A 17,201-nucleotide genomic window follows, 5' to 3' on the forward strand; every position below is an offset into this window, starting at 1 on the left:
AGTTTTCTCCTTTGGCAACTTCTGCATTGGGCACAACCTTATTTTAAACATTAAACATCCAAATATGTGTCGATTCTGAATGTGATTGGGGAAGGTAAAAAACCAAGCCTTCATTCATGGACAAGATAGAGAAGTTGAAAGCTGCTAATAATGTAATTCGAGACACCATGAAAAGTGCCTGTCTCTGCTCAGCAGCAGGGCCAGATGCTATGCTGAAACACAGGTGGGGGGAAGAGCCTCACATTAGCACTCAGAAGGTGGCCTACCTTCTCTGGTTTCTGGCAGGCTTTTTCTGTTTTAAGTTTTTATTTTTGTTTTTGCTGTTGAGAATCCACATGCCTCATTTCAATTCAGTGACATTTAATAACATTCTTTGAGTTGTGCATCTGTTCTCCCCTCCCTTTTCTGAGCTGTTTCTCCCCCATTAACATAAATTTGCTGCCTCCTGACGTTTCTAACTTTTTGAGTCGTTGTCATCGTGATCCCATATAGATAATTCTTAAAAGAGCACAATGCTTGAGGTAGGTGTTATTTTTACTAGTTAAGCTAAAGTATTGCTTATTTCTAAGAAGAATTCAAGCCATAGTTTAAAGATTATCTTAGTGTTAGTGGTTCTTCCATGGTTCCAGAAAGGCTATCGTCCATGAGAATTAAAAGTCTGTTCCGCAAGGTTAGCAGTTTAAAACCACTCCATCAGAAAAAGGGTTTTCTACTCCCATAAAGATTTCCAGGGTCACCCTTCGAAGTCCTTGTCCCTCAGATCTAAATATTGGTCTGAGTGGCAGAAAAAGAAGGAAAAGTAAACCTGAAGTGGAGTTGGCGTCTTTAACAACTTACAAGTTCATTTCAAACATAGGGGGGAAATTCCAGGGTCTTGGAAACCCACTAGGACAGTTACACCTTGCTTTATAGGCTCACTAAGGCTTTTTAAATTGTAGCCAGGCACCATCCAGGCCTTTTGGTCTCCCAGGCAAAGGAGGCAATCAGCCACACGTTCCATATCCTCCTCCTGTTCTTGACTCTTTTCCGTTGTTGCTCGAGGGGAATAGTGGCAATTGTTGTCCCTTAGATAACTGCCTGTGAGCTTTTAAGAACCTAGCGGCTACACAGAGAACTAAGAAGCAGACAGAAACACTAAACACATTATTAGATTAAGTACCTGGGGTGCCCCAGGATCCTGAACCTCCAAACCAAGGAACCAGATCCCATGAGGTGTTTGGTCATATATAAGCAGTCTCAAAGCTGTTCTTTTGTTGTCGTAAATTCTAGGAAGCTTTTCAACTGTAGTGAAGCTTCATTTAAAATAGGGATCAATAGCTACATAATGTCCCTCCCCAAATTACTGTTAGTCTCAAAAGCAACAGTCTGATGTTGTAAACGTGCTTGCAACGATAGACTTTTAATTGCTGTTGGGTTCCGTGAAGTTGCCTCCTACACAGGGCCACCCCATGTACAGCAGGATGAAACACTGCCTGATGCTGCACCATCCTCGCCGCCACTGCTATGTTTGAGCACATTGTTGCGACCACTGTGTCTGGAGGGTCTTCCTCTTTTTCACTGCCTCTGCTTTACTGTGTATGATAATCCTTTTCTAGGGACTGGTCTCCTGATAAAATGTCCAAAGTACTGACGCAATGTTTTCTTATCCTTACTCTTAATTATTACATATTAGAACAGCTAATGTTTGAAGATCTTTACGTCAGTGTGTTTTGTACCCGAAAAGGCAGTATTTTTGCCTTATTTGAAAGATGAGTGTTTGCAAGGACCTAAAAGAGCACAAAGACCAAACATTTAAAAGAAAGTAAAATATTTCTCTCTAGATTTGACTGAGGAAATCCGTATTACCCACTTATACGCCACAGCAAGACTTATATTGGGAAGGCAGAGGACAAGAATCCTTATATATTTTTTCAAGGATTCTTCCTGTATGAGGGATCTTCAAATAGATCTTGGAGAAATGAAAAGATAATGGAATTTTTCCTACAAACTTTTTAAAGCCTCGTTGTTTTTATAGTGCCTGTGGCATTTCTAGTGCTAGAATTAAAGACAAGATTTAGTCTCTTCCCCTGTTGACTATTTAAATGATGTTAAGCCCCTGTGTTAAATGGCGAGAGAAGTGTTGGGGGAGCAGAGTCTGGAAGAGTCTGCTTCTTGGAGGATATCAAAACTAGAAAAGCTCCTTTTAGGAGATGATCCTTGACCTGAGTCTCAAATTGTAAGAGTTATGGGGCAAGGGACAAACTGAGAAGAGAAAGTAACCAAGCAGAGAGAATTGTATTTTAAAAGCTCCAGTGAGAAAGCATGGCTTATTGCTCTCATGTGTTCAAGAAAGGAGTGGCAAGAGATAACAGTGGTGGGAGATAAAGTAGGATCACATTATGGAGACCCATGTTTGGACTTTACTCCAAATGGTCTGATGAGTAATGTGTGGTATTAAGTACAAGAATATAATTACATTTACAGCTGAGGATATAATCTGTATAACATGAAGAATGGATCAAGATGATTTATAACTGGAATTAGAGGAAGTTAGCTAAAAGTTCAAAGTATGACCCTTGAGATAGGATCTGTGGATGAAGATAATAGTGACTAAAGACCAGATGAGTTGTGAAATGAAGAAAGCAAGCAATAATTTAAATAACAGGAAGGAAATAAAAGACAAATAGACGTCAGCAAAGACTCTGAAACTTGTTCTTGAACATAGAGTAGCTAAAGCAAGTAGAAGAAATGATGAAGTCAAAACCGAAGATTTCAGAATGTTGTGGGCTTGAATGAACGACAGCCACTGTAATGTCTGGATAATTTAGAAGAGTCTTTATTCGGACTGCTAGAATCTAAAAGTGATTTTTTGATTGCAGTCCTGAGTCCACAATTCAGTTCATCTTTAAAGGTGAAAAACTCATTTATCCTTTGTCTAAGTCTTAAGCAAGCATGGACAGAAGCAGAAGCAAAAATTAATGTTACTATTCTTTAGGGTTAGGGAGCATTACAGGATACAGCATTCTGATACATGCATTACAAGGTTCATTCCTTATCATAAAAGAAGCAATACCAAAATTGACTATAACACCCAGGTTACCATAACAAGATTAACTACGTTATCAGATTACAACATCAAAGGAAACAATATTGAATCAGAACAAATTATATTGAAGAATAAACTAATTGTGGTGTCCAGAACCTGGGTACATGAGAGTACATTCTAAAATCAACCAGTATTAGGACTTTCTGAGAGGGAAGGGGGAAGGAGGCAAGCCATTCAGCAGCTAAAACTGGTGTTTCTTTTGCTAGTTTACCTCTAAAAGGTGGCTCCAAAAGGCATAGTTTTAAAATGAAATGGGCAAAGTCCCAGGTTTGGAAACAAAAAGGGAAGAATGCGCCAGCATAAGCTGAAAGGACTGCAGTTGAAGTTTTATCAAGGATTTCATTTTTCTTGGATCCACAATCAACGCCCAGGGAAGTAGCAGTCAGGAAATCAGATGACATGCTGCTTTTGGTCAAATCTGCTGCAGAAGACCTCTAAATGTTCGGAAGCAAAAACGACACATTGAGGACGAAGATGCATCTTTTTTTGAACATCTTATTCTGGTCTGAGTGAAAGTCTACCGAGTAAATTAGTTGCACGTTTTGTTTTCTGACATTAGTTGCCATCCCCTCAATGTATCAGAACTCTTTCTCCTTCCTCCCTGGGTTCCTCATCCTCATGCATCTCTTTCCTGCCCCTTGCTACCTTCTTAGCCTTGTTTTGGAGCAAATACTGCACTCTGGGTTTTGTAGGGCTGATTGCTCTGAGAATTACGTTCTTCACAGGTATTATTGCTCACTGGGTAGACATTGCTGTTTGACTGAAAGGAGCTCTGCAGGATTGTGTTCAGTTCAGGTTTGAAGGGTGTCTAAGGGCCATGCTCTCAGGGGTTCCCCGGTCTAGCAAACCCGTAAGTCTGGTCTTTTTCAAGATTTTGCCATGATGGTTTTCTTTTTTAAAAAAAGTTTCATTGACATCGCATCCACATTTCATACAATTCAATAGTTTATCTGTAACACTTATTTTCAAATACTGGATGATATATAAAGATGACAAAGGAAGAATTGATGCATTTGAATTACTGTGTTGGTGAAGAATATTAACCAACCTTTGACTGCAGGAAAAACAAATCTATCATGGAAGAAATACAGCCAGAGTGCTCTCAACTACTTTCCAGTCCCTGGAAAAGGACAGCATGCTTGGTGAAGTAGAGGGTCAGCGAAACAGAGGAAGGCCTCTAAGGAAATGGATGGGTACAGTGACTGCAACAGTAGACTCAACCATGACAGTGATTGTGAGGAGTGTTTTGTTTTGTTGTATGAGGGTTGGTGTGAGACAGAATGACATCTCCCAGCAACAACAGGTAGGAGGTAGGGAATCCTCATAACAATAGTTAAGAGCTGAGCTGCTAGCCTGGTTAACCCAGTACCAGCCACTACCTGGGAGAATAGGCCTGACAATGTGCTTCTATAAAGATCTACAACCTTGGAAACTATATGGGGCACTGTATTCTGTCCTGCAGGGTTGCTATGAGCCCCAATCAATAGGGCAACACATAGCAAAAACATACAAAGGTTATTGTAGGCAAGAGTCATTTGGACCTTGAGAGTGAAGGCAAAGGGCATCTATTCAAGAGATAGACAAGATAAAGCCTATGAATTATGACTGCTAAGCTAGGGGAGTAAGGTAGGTTAACACATGGAGGATCCTTGTGCCAAGAATGTTGACACACATTTCCTTTTTGTTTTGTTTGTTTTAATTTTTTAAAATCATTTTATTGGGGGCTCGTACAATTCTTATCACAATCCATACATCCATCCATTGTGTCAAGAACATATGTACATGTTGCCATCATCATTCTCAAAACATTTGCCTTCTACTTGAGCGCTTAATATCTGCTGCTCATTTTCCCCCTCCTTCCCCACTCCCCCCACCTCATGAACCCTTCATCATTCATATTATTGTTATTGTTATTTTGTCATATATTACACTGTCTGACGTCTCCCCTGCCCTCTTCTCTGCTGTCTCTCCCCCAGGGAGGAGGCTATATGTAGATTCCTACATTTCCTTATTTATTCGCATTGCTTTGTTGGTTGCTGTCAAGGCAATTTTGATTCACAGCAACCCCATGTGACAAAACAGAATGGCCCCATAGAGTTTTCTTCTGGAATCTTCATGGAAGTAGATTGCCAGGTCTATTCCCTGTAGAACTACTGAGTGGGTTTGAACTTAACATCCATTTGGGTAAGCATTTGATTTGGAATTTATCCTAGTGTCCCTGTTATGCCAATGGGAAGGTTGAGACTCAAAATCTGATAACAGCCAGCCAATGAGTGCTATCATTCAAACTCCAAACTGGCTTCTCTAAAGATCATGCTATTAGCCAGTGCTCCATACTGCCGAACATTCTGCAGGTTAGTAGTGCTGGATCGTGGATCCGCAGGGTCTGAGGGATGAGGGGACAGTGTCAGGAAAGGTGATAAGTTGTGTTGTAGACATGGTAGTCCCAGCTGTCTTTGGGGCATCCAGGCAGATAGCTAGGTGAAAGCTGGATATAGAAGCTTGAGGTCAGAAAAATGGTGGTGAATTGGATGTGCTCTTCTAGGAGCCAGCAGATGGTTGCTTTGGTGCTATTCCGCAAGCGCACTGGGTGGTTCTAAGATGATGGTGGTTGCAGACTGCGAGGATGGGTTGTGCCTGTGCAGAATGATAAGTTGTGTTATTCTGAACATACTTTACGATACTGTAACAAGTATCCTGCCCCTACCCAAAGCCAAAACGCAGGCACTCTTCTCTCCTTTTTGTCCAGTAGTAGAATGAAATTAGTAACTCAATGGTAATGGAGAGTCTCCATTTTGTCATATAGCAGAGCTGTATGATGTGTAGCCATGAAAACATGGAAGTATAAAGTGAATAATGGAAAAAGTAAATGAAAATCCCAGGAAGCTGTTTGCTTAGGCTTGTAAGAGTCCTAAGTGTTCGCCAGTCCTGGCGCCCTTTAGAGACAGTTGTACTGTGTCTGTGTGTTAAATCCTGGAGCATCCCTAGGATGCAGGAGCGTGCTTTATGACAGAGTTGAAGTGGTATATACTAGTCTGCCCATTTGTGAGCTGAGCTCCTCTAGGCCAGGAAATAGAAAGGTGTATTTAATTCACACACTCATTTTTTTTTCTTTGAATCCTTTAAACCCAATTCTCTGGCAAGTCATTGGGCCCACAGAGACCAGAGCTCATACACAGAGAAGAATGGACAAGGATTCTATTGTCTTCCTCATGTAACCTAGTGAGCTGCTTATCTCGTCCACAGGGAGGACAATGTGTTGGGCTGAGATATTCTGGCAAGTAGTATTCTTTTGGGGAATCATACCTGCTATGGTTCTTTGAGGCAACTTCAAGGGGGGTGGGTTCAGTCCATTTTTGTTACCTGACCTAATTAATGTTTTGATAAAGTGGACTCTCTCTTAAGTCAGGACTTTGAAATGGCACTGACTTAGAGATCAGTTAAGCATTTTGTGAAGGGCTTCCCAAAAGTTTGTAGAACATTAAATTTTAAAGGTAGTGGGATTTTTCCACGAACTTTTTGAAGCTCCCTCGTAGGTAGATGTATACTGCTAACTTTTTACACTTCCTGGTGCGTTGAATATGGCCAGTGTTCAGAGCACTTGTCCCTCTGGAGTTATGGAGTGCTCTACTGAGGTAACTGTCAATATTTATTAGCTACGGACTGCATGCCAGGTTGTTGTAGATGATAGAATATATTAGGGAACAAGCTAGCCAAGGTCTCTTCTTTCTTGTAACGTAATGTCTAGTGGTTGGTATGAGACATTCAATGAGACCAGTTCGAATAAGTTGGCAAGCGATTTTGAGTGTGTCTCCTTTCCTTCCCTACTCTTCTACATGTCTAGATCCAGTGGCAGCTTCTCCATGACACCCTGACCTGATCATGCCAGCTGATAGACTCTTCCCCTCTCTGGCAGCCCATGCCATTCTACCTGTAACCCTTGTACCTTGCTGTTTCAAATAGCGGTTAGTGGTCGCCACAAGCCTTCCTTTTAGTTATTGAGGACAGGTTAGATACTGCAGTCATCTTGGTTTGTGGCATTTTGCATGACAGCAGGATGTTGGAGGGTGGGGATCCCCAAACACCCTGAATTTAGAGCTGGAGAACTTGGCAGTCGAGTACTGTCTTCCCTGTTACCTGTATGCAGGTCATTCATTAAGCGCCACTGAAATCCTGGTTTTTTTAAAATCATTTTATTGGGGCTCATACAACTATCCATACATACATCAATTGTGTAAAGCACACTTATACATTCGTTGCCCTCATCATTCTCAAAACTCTCACTTTCCACTTGGGCTCCTGGAATCAGCTCCTCATTTTACTTTCCCCCACCCTCCCCACTACTCCCTCCCTCATGAACCCTTGATAATTTATAAATTATCATTTTATCATATCTTACACTGCCTGGCATCTCCCTTCACACACTTTTCTGTTGCCCATTCCTCAGGAAGGAGGTTATATGTAGCTCCTTGTAATCGGTTCCCCTTTTGTAACCCCCATCCCTCCCGGTATCGCCACTCTCACCACTGGTCCTAAGGGGTTCATCTGCCCTGGATTCCCTGTGTTTCCAGTGAAATCCTGTTTCTTACATCTAAGACGATAGTAGTTGTCCTTCCATTTTGGGAGACTTTGAAAATAGGTGTGGCTACCCTTTGTATGTTCCAAAATTCCTATACAAATATTCGGTGGTAGCTTAGTAAAATGCAGGCTAATTATGATAGTGATTTGATTTGGAATAAGCAATTGTTTTTTGTGAGCACTTTTTCCTGGGTAGTTCTTTTGTTTAATGAGGGCTCTGTGATTTTGCAAATAAGCCAGACTATTTTTCCATCCTCTTCCTCCCACCCCCCGCGCAGGGGCTATGTAATACAAAAGCAGCACGTGATATTTGATCTGTTTCCGCAGGTGGTGCATTATGGCTGACATGCAAAATCTGGTAGAAAGGCTAGAGAAGGCAGTGGGCCGCCTGGAGGCCGTCTCCCAGGGCTCTGACATGCATCGTGGACATGGAGATAACCCCTCGAAAGGTAAGACATCCACAGCCCCAAAGAATACTGGGGTCAGGCGTTGTTTGTCTGAAGACTCAGTGGGTTGGCCTAAAATTTTTGTTACAGTGAATTCTGTCCTTTGGAGCTAACTTCCTAAAATGATGTAGGAACTTCATCCCCTCAAATTCTCATTGCTGTGACCAGATAAGGGAGGAAGTGACTTGTGCAAGGAGGCCTGTGGTTAAGTTATTTTAACACAAGAACTTCCTGCTTGTGTTATGTTTCCTGTTCTTTCTTTAGCAAAATGACTCCAGTGTAAGTCAAATGACAAGTTATGTTAGAACTTCCTCTCTCTAGGTGATTGGTAAACTGACTGATTTGTACATGTCCCCAGTGAATCCTAGAGCATTAGAGCTAAAAGAAACCTTGGAAGATTCTTGTGTTTGACTTTCCTCTTCTATCGATGAAGAAAATTAACCTGAAAATGAGGAGTTGATGCCAGGGACCTAAGTGCAGAGCAAATGTTTTGAGAATGATGAGGGCAATGAATGTACAAATGTGCTTTACACAATGGATCGATGTATGGATTGTGATAAGAGTTGTATGAGTCCCCAATAAAATGATTTTAAAAAAATTAACCTGAGAGGAGCAAACGGGGACTTCACCAGGGTGGCACACCAGCCAGTGGTGGCATTGGACCTGGGGTGCAGGCTTCCCGCCTTATGCGCCAGTGTGTTGTGTCTTTCATGTGCCCTTGCCTCTGGACTTGGATCTAGAAGTGCACCATAAGGCAGTAGCTCTCCTGGATAGGACTGATGCCTTGTGGCGTGTCTTTCCTCCACAGGAGCCGCTCCACATGTGCAGGCATTTGACTCACTGCTTGCCGGTGCCGTGGCAGAGTACCTGAAGATCAGTAAAGAGATTGGAGGAGATGTGCAGAAGCACGTAAGGATGTGTGCCCTCCTTCCCCCTGCCCCTGTCCCCTCATTTTTAAAGAGGCTTGCTGAAGAGCCCTTGGTTGAAGAGCCCTTGGAGAGACTCCTGGCTCCTTGTGTTCTGCCCACCCTGAAGTGCGATGGGACAAGTGCTGGGCTTGTTCCAGGCCCGCTTTCATCACACAGTGTGTGGGGGCTGCAGCTATGCAGAGAGCTAGCTCAGTGCCTGAAATCTGGCTCTGTTCTCTGCAGCAAGGAACATGCTGCCAGGCGGGCACATTGTGTAACCTAACCTGGGGGGGCTTGTTCAAGAGAGTTATCATGACTTAGCATTTCTAAAACTGTGCTTGATCCTTATTAGTTATGCTAATGTGGGTTATTTTCACACTTAGCCCACAGCAGGCGATGACAGGTGTCTCTCCACCCACCGCCCTTCATGCGCTGCCTCCTACATTGTCACCAGTCACCCCCAAACCCTCACATAGACACTCCTCTCACTCTGTGGGCCTTAACTGCTTCCTGCGACTCGACTGTGCGCTGCTTTAGGGTCCTCCTTAGCTGTCAGCCAGACGGGCGGTTTGACCTTTGGGAGGTCTTTCTCGGACCTTTTAGAGGCCATCTGTTTGGCAGTGGTGTTATCTTTCAGGGATGGGCCGGGACTTAGGAGAGACAGGCTGGCAATTGTACCCTTCAGACTGTAACACTTGAAACCATTTTAAACATGTATCACTTTGTATTTCAAGATTATAAATCGAGAAAAATGAGATTACCTTCTTTGAATTTTCATATTGTAACAGTGTGGCTGCCCAGGCATTTCATAAATGCTTTTGAGAATGCCCCTCAGTGAGAAACACATAAAATTGTAACTGAGATAAAAGTTTGACAAAACAATGCCCATACTGTTTGTTCTGTAGTTTTTCACATTTTCACTCTCCCTTTGGGAATAATTTCAAGCTTTACTGTTGTATTCGTCTTTTGTTCGGTTTCACTCAGTAAAATGCAGGTTGTGGTTCACTAGAGTTATTTCATTAGTGACGAATGGGTAATGAGGGGTCCTAGTAGCGCAGTGGTTAAAGCACTCAGCTGCTCACCCAAAGGCCAACAGTTCAAACACACCAGCTGCTCCGACGCCTGTAAAGGTGAGACCCTTGGAAACTACGGGGCAGTGTCGTTATTTTGTCCTATGGGGTTACTGTGAGCTGGAACTAACCCAACAGCAACAGGCTTAGTAATGGGTCGGGATCCAACGGTTGAGAAATAGCCATGACATAAAAGTAAAAATCTGGGGAATTTTGGCATAAATTGAGACTTGTACCTTTACTCTTACCTCCAGTTTTTTTGGGGGGTGGGGGGGGGCGGGGATGAGGGTATTTTTTTCATGGTGTGAGGTAGGAACACTTTTCACTATACTTTTCATCATAGATAGGAGCCTGGTGGCATAGTGGGTAAGTGTTGGCTCCTCACCAGGTTAGTAGTTCAAAACCACCAGTCACTCCACAGGGGCAAGATGAGGTTGTCTACTCCCATAAAAAGCTGCAGTCTTGAAAACTGCCAGGGGCACCATGAGTCAGAATTGACTGGCTGACTGACTTTAGTTTTGGTTTTGGGTTTTATGTCAACCCTGCACGTGTAATTGCTAACACAACCTCACCCAACACTGTTCTTTCCCCTTTCATCTCTGGAGAAGTGTGAACAGGAACAGTGGTCTGTGGGTCCATTCACGCAGTCCCTGGAGCCTGGAGTACACAAGGAAAGCAGTACAGCGCCGGGGTCGCTGCCGGAGTCGATGGCAGTGGGGGGGGTTCAGTTCCTGCTACCAGGACCGCTCCTGTGATGCGCAGTCCATAGCTCGTTCTTCTCTCACTGCAGGCGGAGATGGTCCACACAGGTCTGCAGTTGGAGCGAGCTCTCCTGGTTACAGCCTCTCAGTGCCAGCAACCAGCAGGCGTAAGTTCACAACTGGTCGGGTTTCGTTTTAGCGTGATGCCCAGGGCAGGATGAGGACGACTCTAACCGGAATCTTTCCTGCATCTTTTATTAGAATAAGCTTTCAGAATTGTTGACACCCATCTCAGAGCAGATCCAGGAAGTGATCTCTTTTCGGGAGAAGAACCGAGGCAGCAAGTTGTTCAATCACCTGTCGGCCATCAGCGAAAGCATCCAGGCCTTGGGCTGGGTAGCCATGGTAAGCCACGCGGCTTCCAGGGGAGAGAAGGAATGGACTGGAAGATGTATGACTGGGGAGGCTCTAAGATACTAACCGCTCCTCTCTCTCTCGCTCCCTCCAGGCGCCCAAGCCTGGTCCCTACGTGAAAGAGCTGACTGACGCTGCCATGTTTTATACAAACCGAGTCCTCAAAGAGTACAAAGATGTGTAAGTCCAGCGTGTCCTCAGGAACACACACCCAGGTGGTTGCTTGTGGGAGTGGCACGTTGGGATTAAGGCCGCATCTGTCTGTCTCGGGGTAAATGCCGGCTCAAGGAAGCTGCGTTTGCACCCGGGCAGTGTTTCTGTTGCTGCTTGTGCGCCGTGGGTTGGTGGAGGCCCTTTTAGTCTTCTGATTGGTACCACTTACTAGTTTGCCTATTTGTTTGAGATGCTGTTTAAGATTTCTAAATGGCCCTATAGTGAAGAGTCAATAGGCTTTACTAGGAAAGTAACCTGATGCTTCATGCAGTTAAGTAAAGTGAGAGGTTGCCTTTGCCATCACGGACAAGAGGTAAGAGGAGTCTTTACTTGGCTGTGTAACCACTTGTGAGCACCAGTCCTGACTGACCTCTCCAACGCTGGTTTTGAAATGGAGTCACTCAGAAGCAGCTTTTATTTAGCTGCATGCCTGTCCGAGCTCTTTCTTTATTCTGTCTATCAACAGTCAACCAATATTTGTTGAGTAACTCCTATGTGCAAATGAAATGTGTGTGAAATGTACCCCAGAACATTGGGCACTTCTGGATCTTTCCAGCAACCCGAGGATTTAAACACAGCTGTGTCTCTAAGGCAGTTGAGTTTCCTGGAGCCCTAGGGTTGCACAGAGATTCTTGAGAATTCTGTTAGGCTCTGGGTAAGGAGTGCTTCAAAAAACAGCTACTGCTGAACAAAGAAAAAGTTTGAGAAGCACTGCTGTACGAGATAATGATAGAATCCAGTGCCTACTGGAATCGAGTTGGGTCTAATTGGAGGTAATGCAGCACAGGTAGAGTTTCCAGTGGGGGCGGGGGAGGCACAACATTGACAGCAAAACTACTACCATTAAGCAGATTCTAAGACATGGGAGCCTGTAGGAAGATTCTAGAACCGTAATGTACTGGCTGCCCATAACGAGCTCTCCCTCCATTTTCCCAGGGATAAGAAGCACGTGGACTGGGTCAAAGCTTACTTGAGCATATGGACAGAACTGCAAGCTTATATTAAGGAGTTCCACACGACTGGACTGGCCTGGAGCAAAACGGTGAGTGAGCCCTTCCCCCACCCACCCATACTATATTCCTTCAGGATAACGGTCTGCTGATTTCTTAGCCTTCTCAGTGTGTGAAAAAAGAGACCGAAGTCTTTCCTTTGGAAGGTAGAAAGCGGGGGGAAGGGAAATAGAAGCCAGCAAAGAAAGCAAGGGTCAGAGGAGAAGAAATAGTCAGTTCTATTCCATTTCAGTAAATGTGGGTCAGGGACATTGATTGGTGCAGAAGAGGAGACACACATGAATGAGTTCTGTCGCAGCCCTTAGAGTAGCTTGGAGTTACATTTAAAAAAAAATTTAACAGCAGTAGAAACCACTAAGGTAAATGCTACAATAAAGATAGTACAATGGAGGAGGAGGAGGAAGAGGAGAGATGGTCCTTTGAGACTTAAAAGCAGGTAAGGAGATTGAGAAATGGCCAAGGAAGTGCATCAGACATGCGGAGACAGGGCATCTCTGACTTCAGGAAGAGGAAATGGCCAGAGTTTTGTAGGAGAAAAGGGTGGAAAGGAAGCTTGAGGTTCTTGGATTTATAATAAAGTTATAAAAACTATACATATATTTATGTATTTTATGGTTTGTTTATATTTGTCTAAATCTTTCCCCCCCACCCATAGTGTACACCCCCCCACACACACACACCTTTTCCCCTCCTAGTAAGGAGGGAGTAACTATCAGAAATATTTGAGCAAGCAAGTGTTAGGGGTCCAGTTTGTTTTTTAAAGGTCCAGACTGGAATTAAGATTATAGGGAAATTTAGTTGAAGAGGTTGAGGGGTTGGAAGACTCAAAAAAGATTGTGAACAGTCAATCTTGGGTGGTTTCACTGACACAGGGACGGGCGACAGGTGCGAGATGATGAAAGCAGACTGGGGCTTGTTGATTCTGCACTGCTGGTGACAGCTGGTCAGGGAGATGTAGAGTTGTTTTGTAGAATGTGGGTTTAGAGCTGGAGTTAACTAGATGTGAAAGCTGAGAAGTGGAGGGGAGAGTCACATTCTTGGGAAAGAGTAAAAAAGAATAAAGCCAAGCAGAGTGTTGGCAGAAGGGAGCAGTACTATTGTCTCCAGGGTTACAGTAAATCCTCTGCGTGCCTTGAACCCATGCTAGGGCTCCACGGGGAGTGGTCCAGAGGAAGAGAGGATGACCATGCTACCCGTGTTGATTGTTCCAGGGGCCTGTAGCTACAGGACTGAGTGGTTTGCCGTCTGGACCTTCTGCCGGATCAGGGCCTCCTCCCCCACCACCAGGCCCGCCTCCCCCCCCAATTCCCACCAGTTCGAGCTCAGATGACTCTGCGTCACGCTCAGCTCTGTTTGCTCAGATTAATCAGGGAGAGGCCATCACACATGGTAAGTGAATTCTTTGACCAGAAGGGTTGGTATGCCAAGTTGTTTGGGGTAGCCTTTACCAACCAGATATAACAGTCTATAAACCAGAAATCCTGGGTTATGTATGGGAGGTCATGTTAATTTGAAGTGTCATGGTCTTTCAAGCTACCCACAGGGACAGCAGAACTGGCCCAAATAGAAATTGAAAATGAGTGACTATGACTGAGGAAGCCTTCTGCCCTGTGGGAGAGTGATTGAACATAAATTGACTTATGTTGGGTTTGCCACGGTGCTTGGAGGGAGCCCTGGTTGTGCTGTCAGGAAAGCATTGAATTGCTAACTACAAGGCCGGAGATTGGAACCTATCAGCTGCACCCCACGAGAAAGATGAGGTGGTCTACTCCCTTTACAAAGCTTCAGATACTCCTTATAGAGCGCTATGAATCAGAATCGAATTGATGGCAGAAGATTTGGATTAGGGGTACTGTGCCGAGGCTAGTGAATGGTGCTGGTGGTTTCTCTCTGGGAAGTCCTATGATTTGGGACCCTGGGAAGTGGGGTTAGAGAAGGGATTTAACTTGCTCAAAGGATGTATACTAATCACATGAAAATTTGCATACAAATTACCTAATGTGGGTATAAAGAAACTAGATCCCATATACAGGGCTAGTGGAAGTCTAAACTGTACTACCCTCTTGGAATTCTGGGTCAAAAAGAGGGTACGAGTAATCTTACCTATGAGTATGACCATACAACATCTGAAACATAGACCAAGTTTCGTACACTGTCAACTCTTACGATAAAAAAAGTGTAACATGAAAGTCTTCTAATAATAAGGGAATCGTTAACTAAATTATTGACCTCCTCGTGGAGGATTATGTAACCATTCAATTTTTTTTTCTACAGTGAACCATGTAGTGTTTAACAGGGGAAAAAACCTAGTATAGAAGCTACAAGCACCAGGAACCAGCAGTCTTGCAGTCTTTCAGTATTGGTTAGTCAGCAGATTGGGCCATGTTCAAGATCAAGGTGTACGTCAGCCTCGTGAGGGTGACTGTAACATCTTAGAAACATTTCATTTTGGAAACTATGAGAAATTTATTATTAAACTAAATTTGCTGTAGATGCTAACATCCAAATGAAAACCTACTATGAACAGAAAGAAACCTTATGGTGTCAGATGCCAACACTTAGATGGGGCCATGCACGTGGGCATTAGGGTTATTTGTGGGCAAGGGCTCTCTACCATATTTACTTTTCCTCTTACATTGCTTTAAAAACCACATAAATTTATGTATTTATGATTTGCTTGATATTTGTCTAAATCGATTCACCAGCCCTTGTATACACACCCTATTTTTTGCTTCCTCCTAAGGGGGATGTTGATTTTGAATGAGGTTAAGTCCCTTGAGATTTTATGAGCCTGGAATTCACTGTATCACTACAATAATTGTGATTGCTTATATGTATATATATTTGTGTGTGTGTGTGTATTGTTAGGGAACTGGTTATTTAAAGATATCAAACTTTTTTCTCAACGTGAGTACATAAATGAGCAAATTTCTTGAGTTCCTGCTTTTGAGCCAAGCCCTGTTACTCATATTCTTATCTAATTTCACTTGAGCCCCAGCTACACCCATGTTTTTCAAGATTGGGGGGTGGGAGGTGGGAATGGGAGCCTTTAATTTTATCCTCAAGGGAGAAATGATCAAAATACGTCTATAAGTCTGCTTACATAACAACCTTTCAGGCTCTTGGTTTTGGCTTTACGTTTTCTGTTGAGGATTGGTTCTCATTTCCGGTAGCAGAAGTTGGTTATTGCCTCAGTGCAGAGCCCTGGTACAAAGAACAAAGTAACTACTCTTCTTTCACAGCCCTGAAACACGTATCTGATGACATGAAGACTCACAAAAACCCTGCCCTGAAGGCTCAGACTGGCCCTGTCCGCAGCGGCCCCAAGCCCTTCTGTGCACCTAAATCAGGACCCAACCCCTCCCCAAAACCAGCTGCCAAGAAGGAGCCACCTCTGCTGGAGCTGGAGGGCAAGAAGTGGAGAGTGGTGAGTTAAAACCAGATGGGAACCAGGGGTGGGCCTACGATTTAAACAGGGAGTGCAGACAGGGGAGGATTCGGGATTAGTTTGGGACAAGTCTGGGACAGCCTCCGTTGTTTGTGGTGGCCTATGTCTTTCGGGATGACATTCCTGAACAGCATTATCTCTTTAACAGGAAAATCAAGAGAATGTTTCCAACTTGGTGATTGAGGACACAGAGCTAAAACAGGTGGCCTACATATACAAGTGTGTCAACACAACATTGCATATCAAGGGCAAAATTAACTCCATCACAGTAGGTGAGTAAGTCCTCCCTGTTGCCCCAACTGCTGGTGGTCCTAGAGGTGGGAAGGGTCCCACCATTTTACCTACTACCTTCTTCCAAAGATTCTCAAATGTAGTCCTTTTCCCTGAAGTTACGCTGTTGACCGGTGGCTCCCTCTTATTTTCTAGATAATTGTAAGAAACTCGGGCTGGTGTTCGATGACGTGGTGGGCATTGTGGAGATAATCAATAGTAGAGATGTCAAAGTTCAGGTAACTTGATAGCTTGGCTCCTCCTTGTGGTCCCTGAGGAATTAATTGAGACAACCGACCCACAGATGTTGCTGTGGTGGGAATCTGATTCTACGAAGTCTGTAAGCCGAGCTGCTTTGGGTGTGTCCGGAGAGGTATTGGCTCTGCCCAGCTCTCCTTCAGCCTGCCCCTGGCATCCACTGTGTGTTGTGCACCTGTGCCTATTGTATGTCCTTGCCGCATCCAGTAAAGGCTTCTCCTCGAACCGCTCTCACTTGGAGGGACTCTCTTTCTCTGCAGGTAATGGGTAAAGTGCCAACTATTTCCATCAACAAAACAGATGGCTGCCATGCTTACCTGAGCAAGAACTCCTTGGACTGTGAGATAGTCAGTGCCAAGTCTTCCGAGATGAATGTCCTTATTCCTACAGAAGGCGGTGACTTTGTAAGTGTCTTGATCAATTTAGCCGTACAGTCAAAGGGACGGGTGGACTTCTCACACTAGAGAACTGTTGGATGGGCAGCGTGCAGAGTAGGGAAGACCCACTGATGCACACAGCAGCAGCTAGGGTGGTTTGGGAGGACAGCTCCAAAGGGGCTCGATTCTACTTTTGAGGAGATAGTCAAGGAGTGTATCACAGCACCCTGTTGGCCTACACAAGCCATTTCCTTTACGCTTCATAGGTTTAACCGTCTGTGTGAAGTTAGAGTCAAACCCATGTGTCTAACTCCAGTGGCCCTGCCCTGTAGGCAGTAGGGAAAGTGGTAGCACAAAGCGTGGCCTTGCTCTTTCCTAGCCAGGCTTCTTCAGCGTGCATCCCATGGCACACTGCTCTGGGAG

At 44.1% G+C, this 17,201-nt stretch overlaps 1 protein-coding gene across 2 annotated transcripts in view; it reads left to right on the forward strand.

Annotated features, from left to right (window-relative positions):
• The window catches only part of CAP1 (cyclase associated actin cytoskeleton regulatory protein 1), a 29,667-nt gene that overhangs the window by 11,244 nt on the left and 1,222 nt on the right, over positions 1-17,201 (forward strand). For both annotated transcript variants that reach the window (XM_075554377.1, XM_075554371.1), the window contains exons 3-13: positions 7,991-8,112; positions 8,918-9,018; positions 10,878-10,955; positions 11,050-11,193; positions 11,297-11,382; positions 12,352-12,457; positions 13,637-13,814; positions 15,668-15,852; positions 16,022-16,145; positions 16,300-16,382; positions 16,662-16,805. In XM_075554377.1, the coding sequence (XP_075410492.1) occupies positions 8,001-8,112; positions 8,918-9,018; positions 10,878-10,955; positions 11,050-11,193; positions 11,297-11,382; positions 12,352-12,457; positions 13,637-13,814; positions 15,668-15,852; positions 16,022-16,145; positions 16,300-16,382; positions 16,662-16,805 (1,341 nt within the window). In that variant the 5' untranslated portion in view covers positions 7,991-8,000. The remainder of the gene's footprint in view (positions 1-7,990; positions 8,113-8,917; positions 9,019-10,877; positions 10,956-11,049; positions 11,194-11,296; positions 11,383-12,351; positions 12,458-13,636; positions 13,815-15,667; positions 15,853-16,021; positions 16,146-16,299; positions 16,383-16,661; positions 16,806-17,201) is intronic.

Source organism: Tenrec ecaudatus, chromosome 1 (genome assembly GCF_050624435.1).
Source record: "Tenrec ecaudatus isolate mTenEca1 chromosome 1, mTenEca1.hap1, whole genome shotgun sequence".
NCBI lineage: Eukaryota > Metazoa > Chordata > Mammalia > Afrosoricida > Tenrecidae > Tenrec > Tenrec ecaudatus.